Source organism: Sesamum indicum, linkage group LG8, assembly GCF_026168435.1.
Source record: "Sesamum indicum cultivar Baizhima isolate 11 linkage group LG8, ASM2616843v1, whole genome shotgun sequence".
In the NCBI taxonomy this organism is placed as follows: Eukaryota; Viridiplantae; Streptophyta; class Magnoliopsida; order Lamiales; family Pedaliaceae; genus Sesamum; species Sesamum indicum.
The window spans coordinates 2,215,146-2,229,864 of record NC_142664.1 but is presented as its reverse complement, the minus strand read 5'-3'; the positions used below and the strand labels follow the sequence as shown (position 1 = coordinate 2,229,864).

The 14,719-nt window shown below is 33.5% G+C and overlaps 2 protein-coding genes across 3 annotated transcripts; both read right to left on the bottom strand.

Moving 5' to 3' along the window:
* Positions 1-4,158: 4,158 nt before the first annotated feature.
* Positions 4,159-9,145, bottom strand: LOC105167440 (choline-phosphate cytidylyltransferase 2). Of its 2 annotated transcripts, none has more exons than XM_011087158.3 (8): positions 8,845-9,145; positions 8,160-8,273; positions 7,639-7,734; positions 6,192-6,234; positions 5,902-6,057; positions 5,665-5,745; positions 4,732-4,842; positions 4,159-4,626 (listed from the first exon to the last, which is right to left on the bottom strand). In XM_011087158.3, exons 1-8 carry the CDS (start codon positions 9,045-9,047, stop codon positions 4,435-4,437), a joined length of 996 nt encoding a protein of 331 aa, XP_011085460.1. In that variant the 5' UTR covers positions 9,048-9,145; the 3' UTR covers positions 4,159-4,434. The 2 variants fall into 2 exon arrangements, with proteins under 2 accessions (XP_011085460.1, XP_088739201.1); XM_088883075.1 differs by lacking the exon at positions 8,845-9,145 and adding an exon at positions 8,620-8,726.
* A 3,379-nt stretch (positions 9,146-12,524) lies between these two features.
* On the bottom strand, positions 12,525-13,076 carry LOC105167576 (VQ motif-containing protein 22). Its single transcript, XM_011087350.3, has one exon. The coding sequence runs from the start codon at positions 13,074-13,076 to the stop codon at positions 12,525-12,527; it is 552 nt and encodes a 183-aa protein (XP_011085652.1).
* Positions 13,077-14,719: the final 1,643 nt, after the last annotated feature.

The window sequence follows — 14,719 nt, the reverse complement described above, 5'->3', positions numbered from 1 at the left end:
TATGATTGAATGGTGGCATTAATTTGTTTTCTCCACATCAAAGTCAGCCCCCACTCTTGCCAATGGACTCAACACATAAACCATGGATATTTAACGACCATTTAATACCATCGATTCTTCTAGCGTTGCACTTAATTTCTTTAAAAAAAAAAGTAAGTCGGGTTTTAGAGATCGGATCATCTCCCTAAGGACTTGAATTGTCCAATGGGCCCCAAACCCCTAATAGTTCCAAAATAGAGTAATTATTGGTTTCGGCTGGGTTGCTCTACAGTCCTTGCCGCTGAGTTGAAAAAGCTATGTTTAGGGAGTTCCTCGTCCACCATTCTGTGAGTAACATTAGCAATAATATCCAACAATGTAGGGTTAGCATCTAAAGATTTTCTTTTTGTTGACTGAAAGGATACGCCTGATAAGGTGATGGGAAGGTATTGTGATGTTGAGTCTGGGTTGGTGTGATTTCTCTTTCCTTGTGACTAGAGTATTGCTCTGGAATTGGAAAGGGTATTATCAACATCAGTTATGGGGTTAAAAGGCAAGCAGGCGGGGATCTTTTCTGGGAAGGTAAGGGTGTTTGGTATAGTAGGGGAGTAGTAGTTTAAGCCAGGTATTTGGAAAAAACGAGTTGGGGTATCCTCTACTTGATTGATTGGAGCGAAGGGGGCCCTCTGGTGTTTGTCGGATTGGTTGTGGTTTTGGCTATTCGGGTTCGGGAAGACAATGTGAAGCTGGTGATTCTCAGGTACAACATGGATAGGCTTGGTGAGTTTGACACCACTATGACTTTGAATCATGTTCCCCTAAGGTGAATTTGAGGTGTTGTTGAAAGAGTGATGTGAGGAAGACGCCTCTGAGAAATTACCAAATACCGAAGGGCCTTTAGATTGACTCAGTAGTGAAGGTAGGTCGTTGTGTGCTTCTAACATATCCTTGAGAATTGGAAGCTTCTAGTATGTTCCTGGAATTGTGTGGATGAGGAGCTTGGAGCCATGGACCAAAGGGTATCCTCCTCTGGATTAATAAAATCTAGTCGAAGCTACTTCTCATAGGATTTCGCCAGATGTCCTAAACAACCACATAGGTAGCAGAAATTTAGTAGTTTCTCATATGTAAAAGAGATTAATTGTTCATCCCCAACAATCGTCACGGATTCGAAGGACTCTTCTAATAGGCTTGGTGATGTTTAAATTGACTCTGATTCTCAACGAGGCACCCAATAAACCAGTGGAATGATCTATATCAATATCCTTGAATTGCCCGATTTGATTGCCCATGAAACGTGTGATATCCTTATTCATCTTTCGAATGGCAAATCGTGAATGTAAGCGTGAAAATCACACCACCAAGTCCAATGTCACCGGATTCTCTTATGCGGCCACTTAATTTAGCACTAGGAGTTTTTTCTCATAAGCCCAAAGAGAGTTGTCAAATACTCAGGTTCTATCCATATGATTATCTAATCGGAATAGAACACGGTTTCCCTCTATCATCTGTATGTTAAGCCCTCTAATTGGATTAAAAGCCATGGTGATTGTGGGCCGAAAAGCTTCGAAGAAAGATTTATGCGACAAAAGTCTACCCACCATACAGAATCCTGGCAGATCTGAATCTCCATGCCACAGACCTAGGGGGATCTCAACACCATCTGCCTCATCCGGAGACAGTGAAAGGTGTCTCCCGAGTTTTGAGATTTCACAATCCATAGCCCCAGATCGTACTAGGGCTGGCCTAAGTTTGTATCAAACAGAGTGGAAAAGACAATTAAGTAGATCTACTGTACCCTGAGTGAAAACCAAAAAAGCATAAAATCAAAGTATCAACCCTATCAAGGATCATGAAAGAAAGCGAGAGTAAGAGATAAGGAAAAAGGAGAAAATAAATAGATTAAGGGGGAATTAGCATCCATGAAGCTCGTAAGCATCGGAATAAATACCAGTGTATGATAGTGATGGTGAAACCTCGAAAGGGATAAAACCAAAAACAGCAAGGAAGGTCTCTGTTATGGCTATCCTAAAGACACACTCTCAAGAAGTAAGAAGAAAAATAGATCTCTCTTAACAAGAGAAAAAAGCTACCATAACGAGAGAAAAAAAATCCCGATCTTGCATTACTACACATTTGAATACAAATTGAATATTATAGCGAATCAATTTAGCAGGCCAAGCACACAGACTATTATTACATAAACGTAATGACAACCATTGTTAGGAACATGACCAACAAATGGAATCAAATGTCCAGCAATAATAACCTATCAACACCATGTGTCAACAGTTGTATTGGGTAAAGACAGTCACAATTGTCGTCACATGCACATCACATGTCCAAGGAACCACCTTAAGCAACTTCCTACCTGTGAATTGTTAGCTTCACTTACGTGGTACCAAGTGTTTGTCAAATGTTAGTATATATTGCATTTTAATATTTAAATTATAACATATAGCTCTTCATATTCCATGAATTGATGTTGAGATTAGTAGTATTGATGGATGATTATGGTCATAATATTTGTAATATTTCTTCTTAAATACCATCATCCCACTACTACACCATATTCATACATATTACTAGCAATTTATCCCCACTATCTCTGTAACTCATCACATAATTGTCCACTGATTCATATTAAAATAATGGATGATTTTTACACCTATAATAGGGAGCATCATTCTTTTTTTTTATACACACATATACACATATACTACATACGATTATTCTATAAGAGAGTTATATTTGTTGTAGGAAGGTATTTTTTTTTTTTTTTTTGTGGAGCTTTGGACTCTACTACTTATCTAGAGTGAGAGATCATATGATGTTGTCGGGCCGTTGTATCTTACAGTGGACAAGTTAAGAGTGATACTGCTAGACCAATGAGAATATTTTGGTGCAGTGGGTTTGAATCTCCTTAAATAGAGCGAGATATTCACACCTCAACTTGAAGATTTGTTTTTATTTTTTCAACTGCAACTATTATTAAGACAATAATTTTAAGTAGATTCAAATGGGTACAGTTAAAAAATCAACGGATGTCAGTGAGGGAGATCTCAACAAGTCCTTTCGCTTCAATAGTACCCATTTCAAGATATGGAAGGGTAAAGTATTTTTTACCTAAACCTTCTCAAGGTTTCTTATATTCTCATTGAGAAAAATCCAAACAAGGTCGATGACAGTAATATGAATGATGATGAGTATGTTATCTACCAAGAGAAAGTGGAGAACTACAACAATGATGCGTTCAAATATCGGTATTATCTTCTGAACTTTTTATATGATAATTATGTTTATTATGATAGAATATACTCTATTGTAAAGAAAATTTGAAAAGTATTGTAGAGTAAGTATAATATCGAAAAGGCGGGTGCGAAAAAATATGCTGCTAGCAAATTTTTTTTTCTTCCAATAGTAGATAACAAATCAGTTGTTGATCAAGCTCAAGATTTTATTAGATTGTTGGAGAGCTTAAGTTGGAGGACATCAGAATTGGAGATAACCTCATTGTGTCGCATCATTTACAAACTTCCACCTTCATGGAAAGAATTTCATAGAACAATGCGCCACAAGCAAAAGGAAACGACTCTTGAAATGTTGATAATGCGAACCTGCATGGAAGAAGATGCAAGGAGTCAAAATGTAATGAACAATTGACTTTATCATTCAAAAATTAGATTATTTATAATAAGAGTTTAGAGAACGACACAAGCACCCAAATAAATGAAAATCACAAATCAGATCTCACAATATATGAAATCAATTACGTATCTTTAACAAAAAATATAGAAATTAGCTGAGCATTTTAACGAGAAACACAAGAGAGAGAGAGAGAGAGAGAGAATTTTATAAAATGCAACGATAATAGATGAGAGATGTCTTAAATTACATCACCTATTTATACTAATTTATTTCCTAATAAAACTAGATACCACTTTCCTTTCTAGAAGAAAATAAATATTCCTAATAAAACTATTGTTTATTAACCTAATAATAATTTAAAGGAAGGTAAAAGTCAGCCATCTTTTCCAGAGAATTCGCCCATCTTTGTCACAGTAAATGTGGGCACATCAACTGGAATCTACAAATGTTCTTCTCTGCAATATTTTTTTTATTTTAAATGTAAATTTCATTATATATAAACAAGTTGTAAAATATGACAGTAATTGAATATGACAGAGAAGGGACTGATAGTTCCCCTAAGGTATTTTTCCTTTGGCAAAATCTTCATCCACACTAATTACAATTTGATGACTATCAAAACAACAAGAACCAAAAACATCAATTGAAGAGAAATAACAGCAGCAGATCAAATAAAAGCCTAAAAAGACTTGAGTAACATCTACTGCCATGTCCACAAAAGGATTTACTTTTAATCTACTCTATGAAAATCTTTGATCCTTTGTACAACACAAGTACAGATTAGGCGACAGCATGATTAGCAGGGACTCATATATTCCCATCACTGTCATAGTATTCCTCATAATCATAATATTCTTCATCGTCCTCGAAATAGTACTCTTCATAATCATCACCGTCATCGTCGTCATCGTCACTACTACTCTTATGGCCATTTGACAGCAAACCCCTCACTTGTTGTCCTCTTAAACTCCCCTGAATTCGGTCTCTAATAGCAGTCCCCTAAAACAAAAGTTGAGACGAAAAGTTGATATTAGGCATAAAAACTGGAGTATATGGAAGATCATAGGCAGTCAAAACTCAAAAGTTCATGAGAGAGTTACTCACCATTTTATGGCAACCTTCCTCAAACATTTCAAGAAACCCAGCAACCCATCGATCAGCATTCTCAACCCACACATTAGGATGCACACCAGCTGTTTTTGCAACAGTTTGTATCTGAAACACAGTTTTAAATGAATACATGCAAGAAAACGTGATTGATGAAGGCTGAACAATATGATATAGATAACAACTTGACATTAAATAGAATACAATCAATGCTAAATCCAAGATATTTGAATTCACACGACCATGCAGGGTTTAATAACTGAGTACAGGTCCTACAGGAGTACAATTAACAATCGTATTATTATCATCAAAAGAGAGAACTTTGATGATAGTCTGATGTGGTGGCATTTTATTCCCTTATGTTCAGGTCTAGAGAAAACTTCAAATCAGGTAACCTTTAAGAAAAAGAAAGGTCAGAGAGAAACATTTTACCATGAGCATAATCAAGGTACCAATATGAATATCAAACCTAACTAAATTAAAATAAATTAAACCTACCTTCTTGCCCAACAGTCAACACATCCGCCAAGAAAGACGAAAACACATTTTTTTGCCTAAAGTGATTATGATTTCTTCCTACTTATCTTTTCCCGACCCTCCAAAATAGTTGTCAAAGGAATGACCTGGAACCCTAAATTTATGTTCTGAACTTGAATTATCAACCGAACTTAAAGAGTTGGCTATAGAGCCTGCTTGTAGTACCCACTGTAAATGGTGAAGACAAGTGCGCTACTTATGTGGAGTTGTATGCCAGATGTATATAATATTGTGCTCCATTTTAATAGTTTCCTCTTCTTATCACCTGCCACTTTAAAAACATAAATATGCTGAAAGGCATTATTCTACTTAAACTTTTGTGATTCAGTATAGATAATAAGTTGAAATTGGACAAGAGAACAAATAAGCCAACATTTTCATCAAAAAGAGTACCTTTTCACCCACTTTCTCTTGATGCTCCTTGACTTTCTCTTGCAGTTTCTTCAGTCTCATATTCACTCTCAGTCGCTTTTCCTGCCCATATGAGAGAGAATCATAAAAATCACCAGTGTTATTGATACCAAAGTCACTAATACCAAACCAGGTTTTAGTAACCCAAGTAGGCAGATGAATTGAGGTACATCGTTATCAATTCATGACAACGAACAAGAATATATGGAATTGTCATACCTTAACATAACTGAGGTTAAGCTCCTTCCTTGTATATCCACGATCCAAATTGCGCATCACATATTGGTTATAATCCTTTACTATTCTCATAATGACATCTGATGTAGAAATTCCATCTGTCCTTTTAGTCTCTTTAAATCTTCCAACAGCTTTCACCTATATTTAGAGGTTAATAACCTATGATAATTAGGTGTCAACAAGCAAAAGAGACACCGCCCACTGAAAAGCATAGAAACTTTAGAGAAAATATTTATCAAATCAAAAAATTATGGATAGAATAAAATTCTTACAAATTCATAAACATCCTTTCCAGCTCCACTTGCATCAGCATAACTGTAAAAAGGTGACATTGCCCCAAGGGCATAAATGAATGGTTGCTGGAATTTTGAATAAATAGTTTTAAGCCAAACCTACTTATTCAGTAAGTGAAATGCGAAATTTTTATCATGAAACCAGTTCAATTCAGTCACATGGTTATTACCGTACCATTTCTGATATCAACACTTAATTGAGAGTCAATTACACTAATCAATGCAAATCTTTATCAAGCTAATCTATGTTCTTGGCATATTGATGCATAATAACGAAAAGAAGTGCTCTTACAAACAGTTTCTGTGATTGCATGCAAAAACTTATTATTCTGAATTTATTTTAATCGTATTTCATCTAATGCTTATGTTTGATCCAAGATCATTCCGCATGCAATACAATTTCTTATGATAAAACTGAAGAGACGGAGAGGACTACAAGAGAAACAAAGGTTATTCTGTGTTTTAATTTTTGCGAACAGAGTATAACTCAATTGGCTGATCAAGGGTAAGTATCTAGAAAGCTTTTACATCATATCAATAGGGGATCCAATAAATTTTGGATTCTATCCATTAATTTAAAAAGAACTGCATGTGGTACAAAAATAAGGAGTTTTAGAGTAACAAATCAGATAGCCAAACCTAACTCAATTTCAACTTCTTTCAGGGAGTTCATCAAGGCACCATTTGGCAAATTTTATGCTTTAAATATATGCTGAAATCCATAAAAATATCAAGAAGTAATAAGATTGAAAACTTTTGGGGATATTTGCAGAACTACTAAAATAAGAGGAGAAAGGTGGAAAAATATTTGGTCATGAGTTACAACAGCAGCTTAAAGTTTGAAAGTTAAATTCTTTGAAATCGTGATGAACTAAAAGAATATGACCGCATAGTAAAGGACAAACATGTCAATTGCATAGATGCAATATTTATAAAGATACGGAAAGACACATATATAAATAAATTGGCCAGTTCAGTTCAGGAACATTATTACTTCAATGGGTTGTTAATTCTCTATGAAAACGTCTGCAGATTGAAAAAACTACCATTAGTTGAATAAGTCTCGACCTGCTCTTAATTAATATTTCAGCCTAACTTTTGGAGAGGATGGAGGTAATGAAAACAACTCAAAATGCTTAATGTAGCTAAAAGCTCATAAGCATTAAGGTAAGAGCTCAGCAAACAACAGCAAGAGTTAGCATTTTGACTTAAATGATTTTAGCTAACAACCCAACTTCCATTGTAACCCCTAGCAGATTTTGTATTAGAAGTTAAAGTGATTATCATTTCTAAATCAAAGTGCTAAAGCCACTGACAGATAAAGGAGAGAAAGTATAAAAGCCTTCTTTTATCTTTTCAGCATCTTCAAATAACATTATCCAAACTTCTGTTGTGAAAGGAAACTTTCGAAATGAGAAACTCTTACGGTAGAGAATCATGAGCCACATAATCAATTTTGTTTCTGTCAAGAAACTCTTGATTTATTACCCATGGGGCATCAGGAATAACCTCATCAACCCACCTGAGAAAGAAAAGCTAGATGTCAAATAATTTCATGTAATCAACAAGCGATGGAGTTATTAAAAGAAGCATAAAAATTGAACAAACTACGAGTCATCCAATTACTAAAAGTAATATTCCAAGAATCATGCTTCACGAATAACATAATGCATGCGGTCATGCACAACTCATGATAGCTTGCATGCAGAACGGAAATGATTAGAACACCAGATCATAATCATTAATCTTATCATGCCAAAAGCTTCCAATGGACATCCTCAAGTAAGAATGCAAGAAGTTACATACCACTTCATGTACACTACCAAATACAACCAACCCTCTGACAGTGGCTAAACTGCATTAAGTAAGCTATAAATGTCGTCAAATGAAGCCTCCACAAATGCAAACAAAGACACACAAAATGCACAAGAGGGAAAAGAACCACACTTGCAATGACGAAGGGATTCATAGCGCTCTGATTCGGTCATAACAGTCTTGCCCTTGTACTTATGCGTAGTCTCATCATTGCAGCATCCCACCAGCAAGTATGTATTCGGGAACCTGCATAGACACATGGCACCATAAGACGATTCGCAATAACTAGTAAATAGCACCAAATAGGTACATACTCATTAACCTAGAGAAATTAACAACCCAGGCAGAATTCATATCTTAACATCAATTTGATCCCAGAAAGAGAAAAATTACGCTGATGCTAATTCAAAAGACTAAAATGAAAGGGTCAAAATACGGAAACATGATCTTACATAATCCTATTCACCAACAAAAGCAACACGGAGAGAAAACCAAACACGAGATTAACGAGTAAAAGTAACAAAATTTCAACAACCAAGAACAAACCCACAAACATTCAGAAAAATTCAAAGTTTCAAAAACAAATACTAACATGTAACGTGAGAAAATGGAAGTAAAAAACCAAACACTGGGGCATAATATCTGGCAACCCATCAACAACCACAAATAACAGTACCTGCCCAAAAAAACCAAACGCCTGCTCAACTAACAACATGATTTCAGTTACACGTGAAATTTCCACCAAAACGGGAGCACAAATCAAAAATAAAAACCAAACCCAGAAAAAATGACGTCATGAACAAAGAAGAGAACGCACAGCCTCTTGGCTTGTTCAAGGGAGCGAGCGTGGCCGAAGTGGAAGAGATCATATATCCCATCAGCATAGACACGAATTGGGTGGTCGGACGAGGAAGAAAAACCTGCAGAACTTCTACCGTTGCCGTTCTCGGTGCTTGCAGCGTTGTTAATGGCGGTCTGCCTCCGCTCCGACTCTGTTGTTCCAACACCGCTCTCCCCCATCCTAAACTTCGCCCTGTCTCCCGCTCCTCTCTCTCCTTTCTCTGTCTCTCTCTTCCTCTTGTTATTATTAGTAGAGAAAAGTAAGTTGGAAATATGTATTGTGTATGTGTATTTGTGTAATTGTGTGTGTAGATTTTTTATTTATAACATCAATAATTATTTTTTTAATTTATTTTTAGAGAATTAAATAGAAATTTATCCTCACCCATTCATTTAATAGCAACTAGCGATTGAAACATGTTTGATGTTTATGTGTAATTTAAATTTTATTTAATTAAATAAAAAGAAATGAATATAAAAGTAATAATTCATCAAATTTGATTTAATATTTTAATTTTAAATATATATATTTAAAAATGAGTTGGGCCGGTTTAGAATCGATATGAATCAGCTCGAAATAGTCTGGTCCAAGATTGGGTAATAGTCTGGTCGAAATAGAAGTGAAGTCTCAAAACTTACTAAAAATTTGGGTAAATTGTAATAAGTATTGTTGATGTTTGGTGTAATTACGAATACTCCCTCATTATTTGAAAAATTATTAATATTTCCTTGATATTTTAAAAATAATGGATATCCCCCTGATGTTTGATAAAATTATATAAACTTTAAATGGAGGTATGAAATTATCAACGTTGTTCTTACTTTTTGTATGATTGATATATACAATAATTAGAAGGTATTAGGATTATAATTCCTTAATTGATTCTATTTACATAATTGATAATTAAAAAATAATAATTAGTAATAAAATCAAATTACTTTGATGACAAATTTTCCATTTAGTATTTTTTTTTAAAAAAGAATTACTTATTCATATTTTATTGAATATGTATTTTATCTACATAAGAAATAATCTATTACTCAATAAACATATAGATAATATTTTTTTTATTAAAAAGATAATTCGGACAACCAAACGGACTAATCTATTTAATTGTAATGCGTCTACCATTATTTCTTTAATATTGAGTGCAAGAAATATTAAATGTCATAACAAACGCCCACAAGTCGAAAGGTTAAACCTGTGGAGTTGGACTATGTATAGGTTGACAACTATGAACCAAAATTTCTGAGGGTCGGTCTGAAATATTGCAAGTCGAGGACCTCGAGACGAGACATTAAGAGCCCGTTGGATTGTGTTTTCATTTTCATTTTCATTTCAGTTTCCAACAATTGGAAATGTGTAGAAATGCTTTATTGATTTTGGTGCGAAAACTGAGAATATGTTTGGATTAGTTGTTTTCAAATATAGATATATAGGTATGAGAATGTTGAATATAGATATATGTATTTTTGATGTGACAGAAAGACAACTATGGCAAGCACATGTGATCTATATAAATTTGAAATTGAGAATTCAAATGGGAATGCATTCTCACTAAAAATGGCTTGACCAAACAAATTCCTATCTACCCAAATAGTGAAAAGTGGAAAAAAATCTCATTGAAAACACAACCAAACAAGCTCTAAGAGTTCTATAGAGATTTTCACTAAGTATTGCAGTATCGTGTTTCATTGACGGGAGACATAGATAGTCTATGTAATTTTAGCTGGTTGATTGATAAGGTACTCGACTGACTGAACTGAATTGTCGGAATCGTGATATGAAATCTAAATATTGGTCTAAACAAGTTCCATCAATTTACTATTATGAATCTAAATTGTTTTATTTATATAAGTGAGTCAACAGTTCAAAAGCCAAAAAAAGAAGAGAGACTGACATTTTAAATCAGTCCCTTTCCAGTGCTTAGCACGCCAACTAATTCATCAATTGGTTGAATTGACCAAAATTGCCCATATGATTTTCTAATGAAAATATTATATATATATATATACATAATCAAGAAATCTGAAAAAAAAATTAAGGAAGAAAATAATCATAGCTCGTATGATGGGATTAATATATAAAACAAATAAAATTTACGTATAATTTCTAAACAAATTATAAAATTCGGGTGGCTATATATAAAAATAATAAGTTTTATGATAATTAAAAAAATTACGATTAATGATTTATTGTTTGAATGGTGAGGTTGAGATCTCCCCAACTAAAAAATTGTGAATTCGAGTTTTACAATTACAGATATTCAGTTTATTTTAAATAATAATATATTATTTTTTGTTTATTTTAAATTTATTAATTAATTTAAAAATATAAATGCACTTCAGAAGAAAAAATTACAAATCCTGGGTTGGATCCATCATCGCACCACGACATGATTTAATAACTACACCTATTTAGAAAAGGAAAAAATGCAAGCAATCCCATTGTGATATCGCAAGTGAGCAAATTATTCTCTTATGAAAAAATAAATAGCGATTTATCTCTCTGTATTTTTTAAAATACAACAATTTACCTCCCTATATAAGGAGGTAAATTGCTTTATTTTAAAAAGTATAGGGGGTAAATTGCTATATTTTTTCATAGAGGAGTAATGTGCTCATTTTCAATATCACATGAGGGTAAATTGTTGTTCACCCATTTAGAAAACCACCACTACAGATGAAGTTTTAATGCTTTGCAAATATTTTACTTTTCTAACTTATTATGATTTATTAACAATTTGTCAAATGAAATTGACATTCTTTGATCGGTACTTGCGACATATGGTATACTTTTAAGTGTGGTAAAATGCAATTAATCATGCAAAAAACTATTGATTATGTATTTATATTATATAAAAAATAAAATTCCATTTTTATTCATAAATGATGGTTACTTACACCGCGACACTAATTTTTTAAATTATAAAAATTATCTTTATATATTTTCAACCACCAGCAGTCGAATTCTTCTTCTCATTGATCGATACTATCTATCAATACTAATATGAGAATTTCACTCGCGCCAATTTTTTTTTTTTTGATAATATCCCTAAATTAATTTTATTTTATTAATTATTTATCTCTTTTTTTTAAAAAAAATATGATGTGTTAGTTTGTATATCTTATTTTTATTTATGACATATATTAACGCGTAGATATATAAATGCATGAACAACGTGCCGTAACGTTTAGTATATAAAAACATATTTCTCATAAAAAAAAATATATTTCCCAATTTATTTTCAATACTCTCTTTCAATTTTTGCTTATAGAAAAAAGATCCTAACCCAAACTAATTAAGGAATATCCAAACAACGGGGAAATTCTTGTTTGGACGTAACTCGTCAAATCTAAATTAATCATACGATAAGTGCAGTACGCTTGTCATGTGATTGGTGCACAGTTTAGGAAAAATGACCCATCACAGAGCAATTGTAATACACTTGCTATGTGATTTGATTGGTTCAGCCAAACCAAATCTGGGCAAAAATTTTCGCCAAACAAGTATATATATTAACACTATAAACATTTATTTTTTATTTTGAAGATTATAAAATAAAATAAAATGCCAAACTAGCTATCATAGTTCTCAAGTGAGAACAATAAGAAAGAATTTACAAACTACAAAAGAAAAATCAGCCCCAATTCCTATTAACGCATGTAGTTATCATAATTCCGATTCTCATTGGTCGGGGACGTCCCTGGTGGCGCGTGTGATGACACGCCACCACTGCCGCCGCCGCCATGCATGTTACTACTCAACATGAACATGTGTTGCTGTTGCATTTGGTTAGGGTACTGCACCTGAAACCTGCCCGTCGTTGGAGCCATTGTTGCCGCCGTGCTAGCCACATGCTGCGTAACCCTGAATGTGCCGAGTGTGACAGGGAGCTGAGGTCTGGCGGTCGACGTGGAGGAAGGGCCTCCCGTGAATTGCTGCACCATAGCCCGAAAGTTGGTCGTGTCAGTGTTGAATAGTGTGGTGGGGGTTCGTCGGGAAGCCCTCGACCGTTTGCGGACGGGTTTCGATACACGGCCCTGATTAGGGGTCAAGTCATGATCATTTCTTGAAGTGGTGGCGGCACCTGTGGTTGTGGCGACGACAACGTCGGTGGTAGTGATGGTTGATTGAGGGATTTCAATCGGATTGATATTCGTGAAATTATTTGAAAATAATTGCATCCAATCACTTGGATTTGACATTGATTCTAAAATATTAGATTATATATATATATATATATATATATAGAGAGAGAGAGAGAGAGAGAGAGAGAGAGAGAGAGAGGTGATCTTGATGAGAGCACTTTGGATCAAACAACAGCAAGTATGGAGGAACGGAAAAGAGTAGAGTTGTGGGATTGAGTTGAAAGACCTATATACAAAGAGTGGAATCTAACTAGTCATGGTCAATTTTTCATTTTTTTTTTAAATATTCAGTCTTGATAAATATTAAAAATATGAATATAATAAATTAAAATACAATTTTCCGGTCGAATTTTTATTTTTATTTTTTAATTACTGGGTTTTATAAATATTAATATGATGTATATACTATATTGTATTATATATTTAACTAAAAAAATATCCAAAATAATTACTTAAAAAATTATTATTCATGATTATATTAGATGTATATATATTTAAATAAAAAAAAGAATAAAAAAACAAAAAAGATTTTGGTCAACCCTATGGTACTGGTCAAAGCAAAGACTTTTATGGGTCATTTGGTCTTCATAAAGCAAGAGATGATGTCAAGTGAGGGCTCACGTGGGTATGAATCATTTTTGGCATTTGGTGGGGTTTCTCGAAGTGGTTGTTGAAATCCCACAAGAAAATTTATTATTTTTTGCATTTTAATGATTATGATTTCAAATTTTATGATAAATAATTGGGTAAATTGTAATCATCTTTGTTAGAGTTTGATATAATTATGAACATCTCTTATTATTTAAAAAATTATCAATACTTCCTGATCTTAACGATCGTCTAACAGTTAGCTCGATCTTTTAGTATCTGTTAGGTTTTCATCTATTTTTTATGGTGAAGTGATCAAAATGCCCTTGTGGACTGTGAACTATAATTTAATTAATTATTTTAAACTTTTTTCACGAACTAAGTGGATAATTGTTTAATAATTTTTAAAATTTTTCCATTTACTTCGTTCGATTTTTTTATTAAAAAAGAAAAAAATACAGTAAGGGGGCAAAATTGACAATTTCATAAATCAATCCAAGAATTACATAATTTCTCAAACATCAGGGGATATTTTTAATTTTCGAACAACGATAGAATATTCGTAATTATGTCAAATCTCAAGAAATGTTGATGTAATTTATCCTAAATAAATATTATTAATCATAATTTACTTTGTAACTAATCTTACTAGCAAAAATTTTCTTAAAGCCAATGAAATTGGATGTGAACTAAAAGTTGAATTATAAGAACGAGTAAATTACATTTACACCCCCTGATGTTAGATTTAATTACACAAACTTTTACGTCCCTAAAGTGCATTAAACTAACACTTTTCCAAACGATGTACCTCTAACTTTTACACAGAATAAAAAATATTTGTGTACTTAGCCTGACTGTATGAAATGTCGACGTACTTTGAGGAATGTATGGGAAAAATCTGGCTCGACCAAGCGGAACAAATCATACGGCAAGTGCAATACATTTGTCATGTGGCGTACATTCTCAGGGAAAATGAGCAATTACATAACAAGTGTGATGCACTTGCTTCTTAATTGATTTGATTCTACCAAACGTGATCCGGACAAGAATTGTTCGAAGGTATGAGGTGATGTAGAGCACTAGTGCGTAAGCAATGACCTGTACTAAGTGTT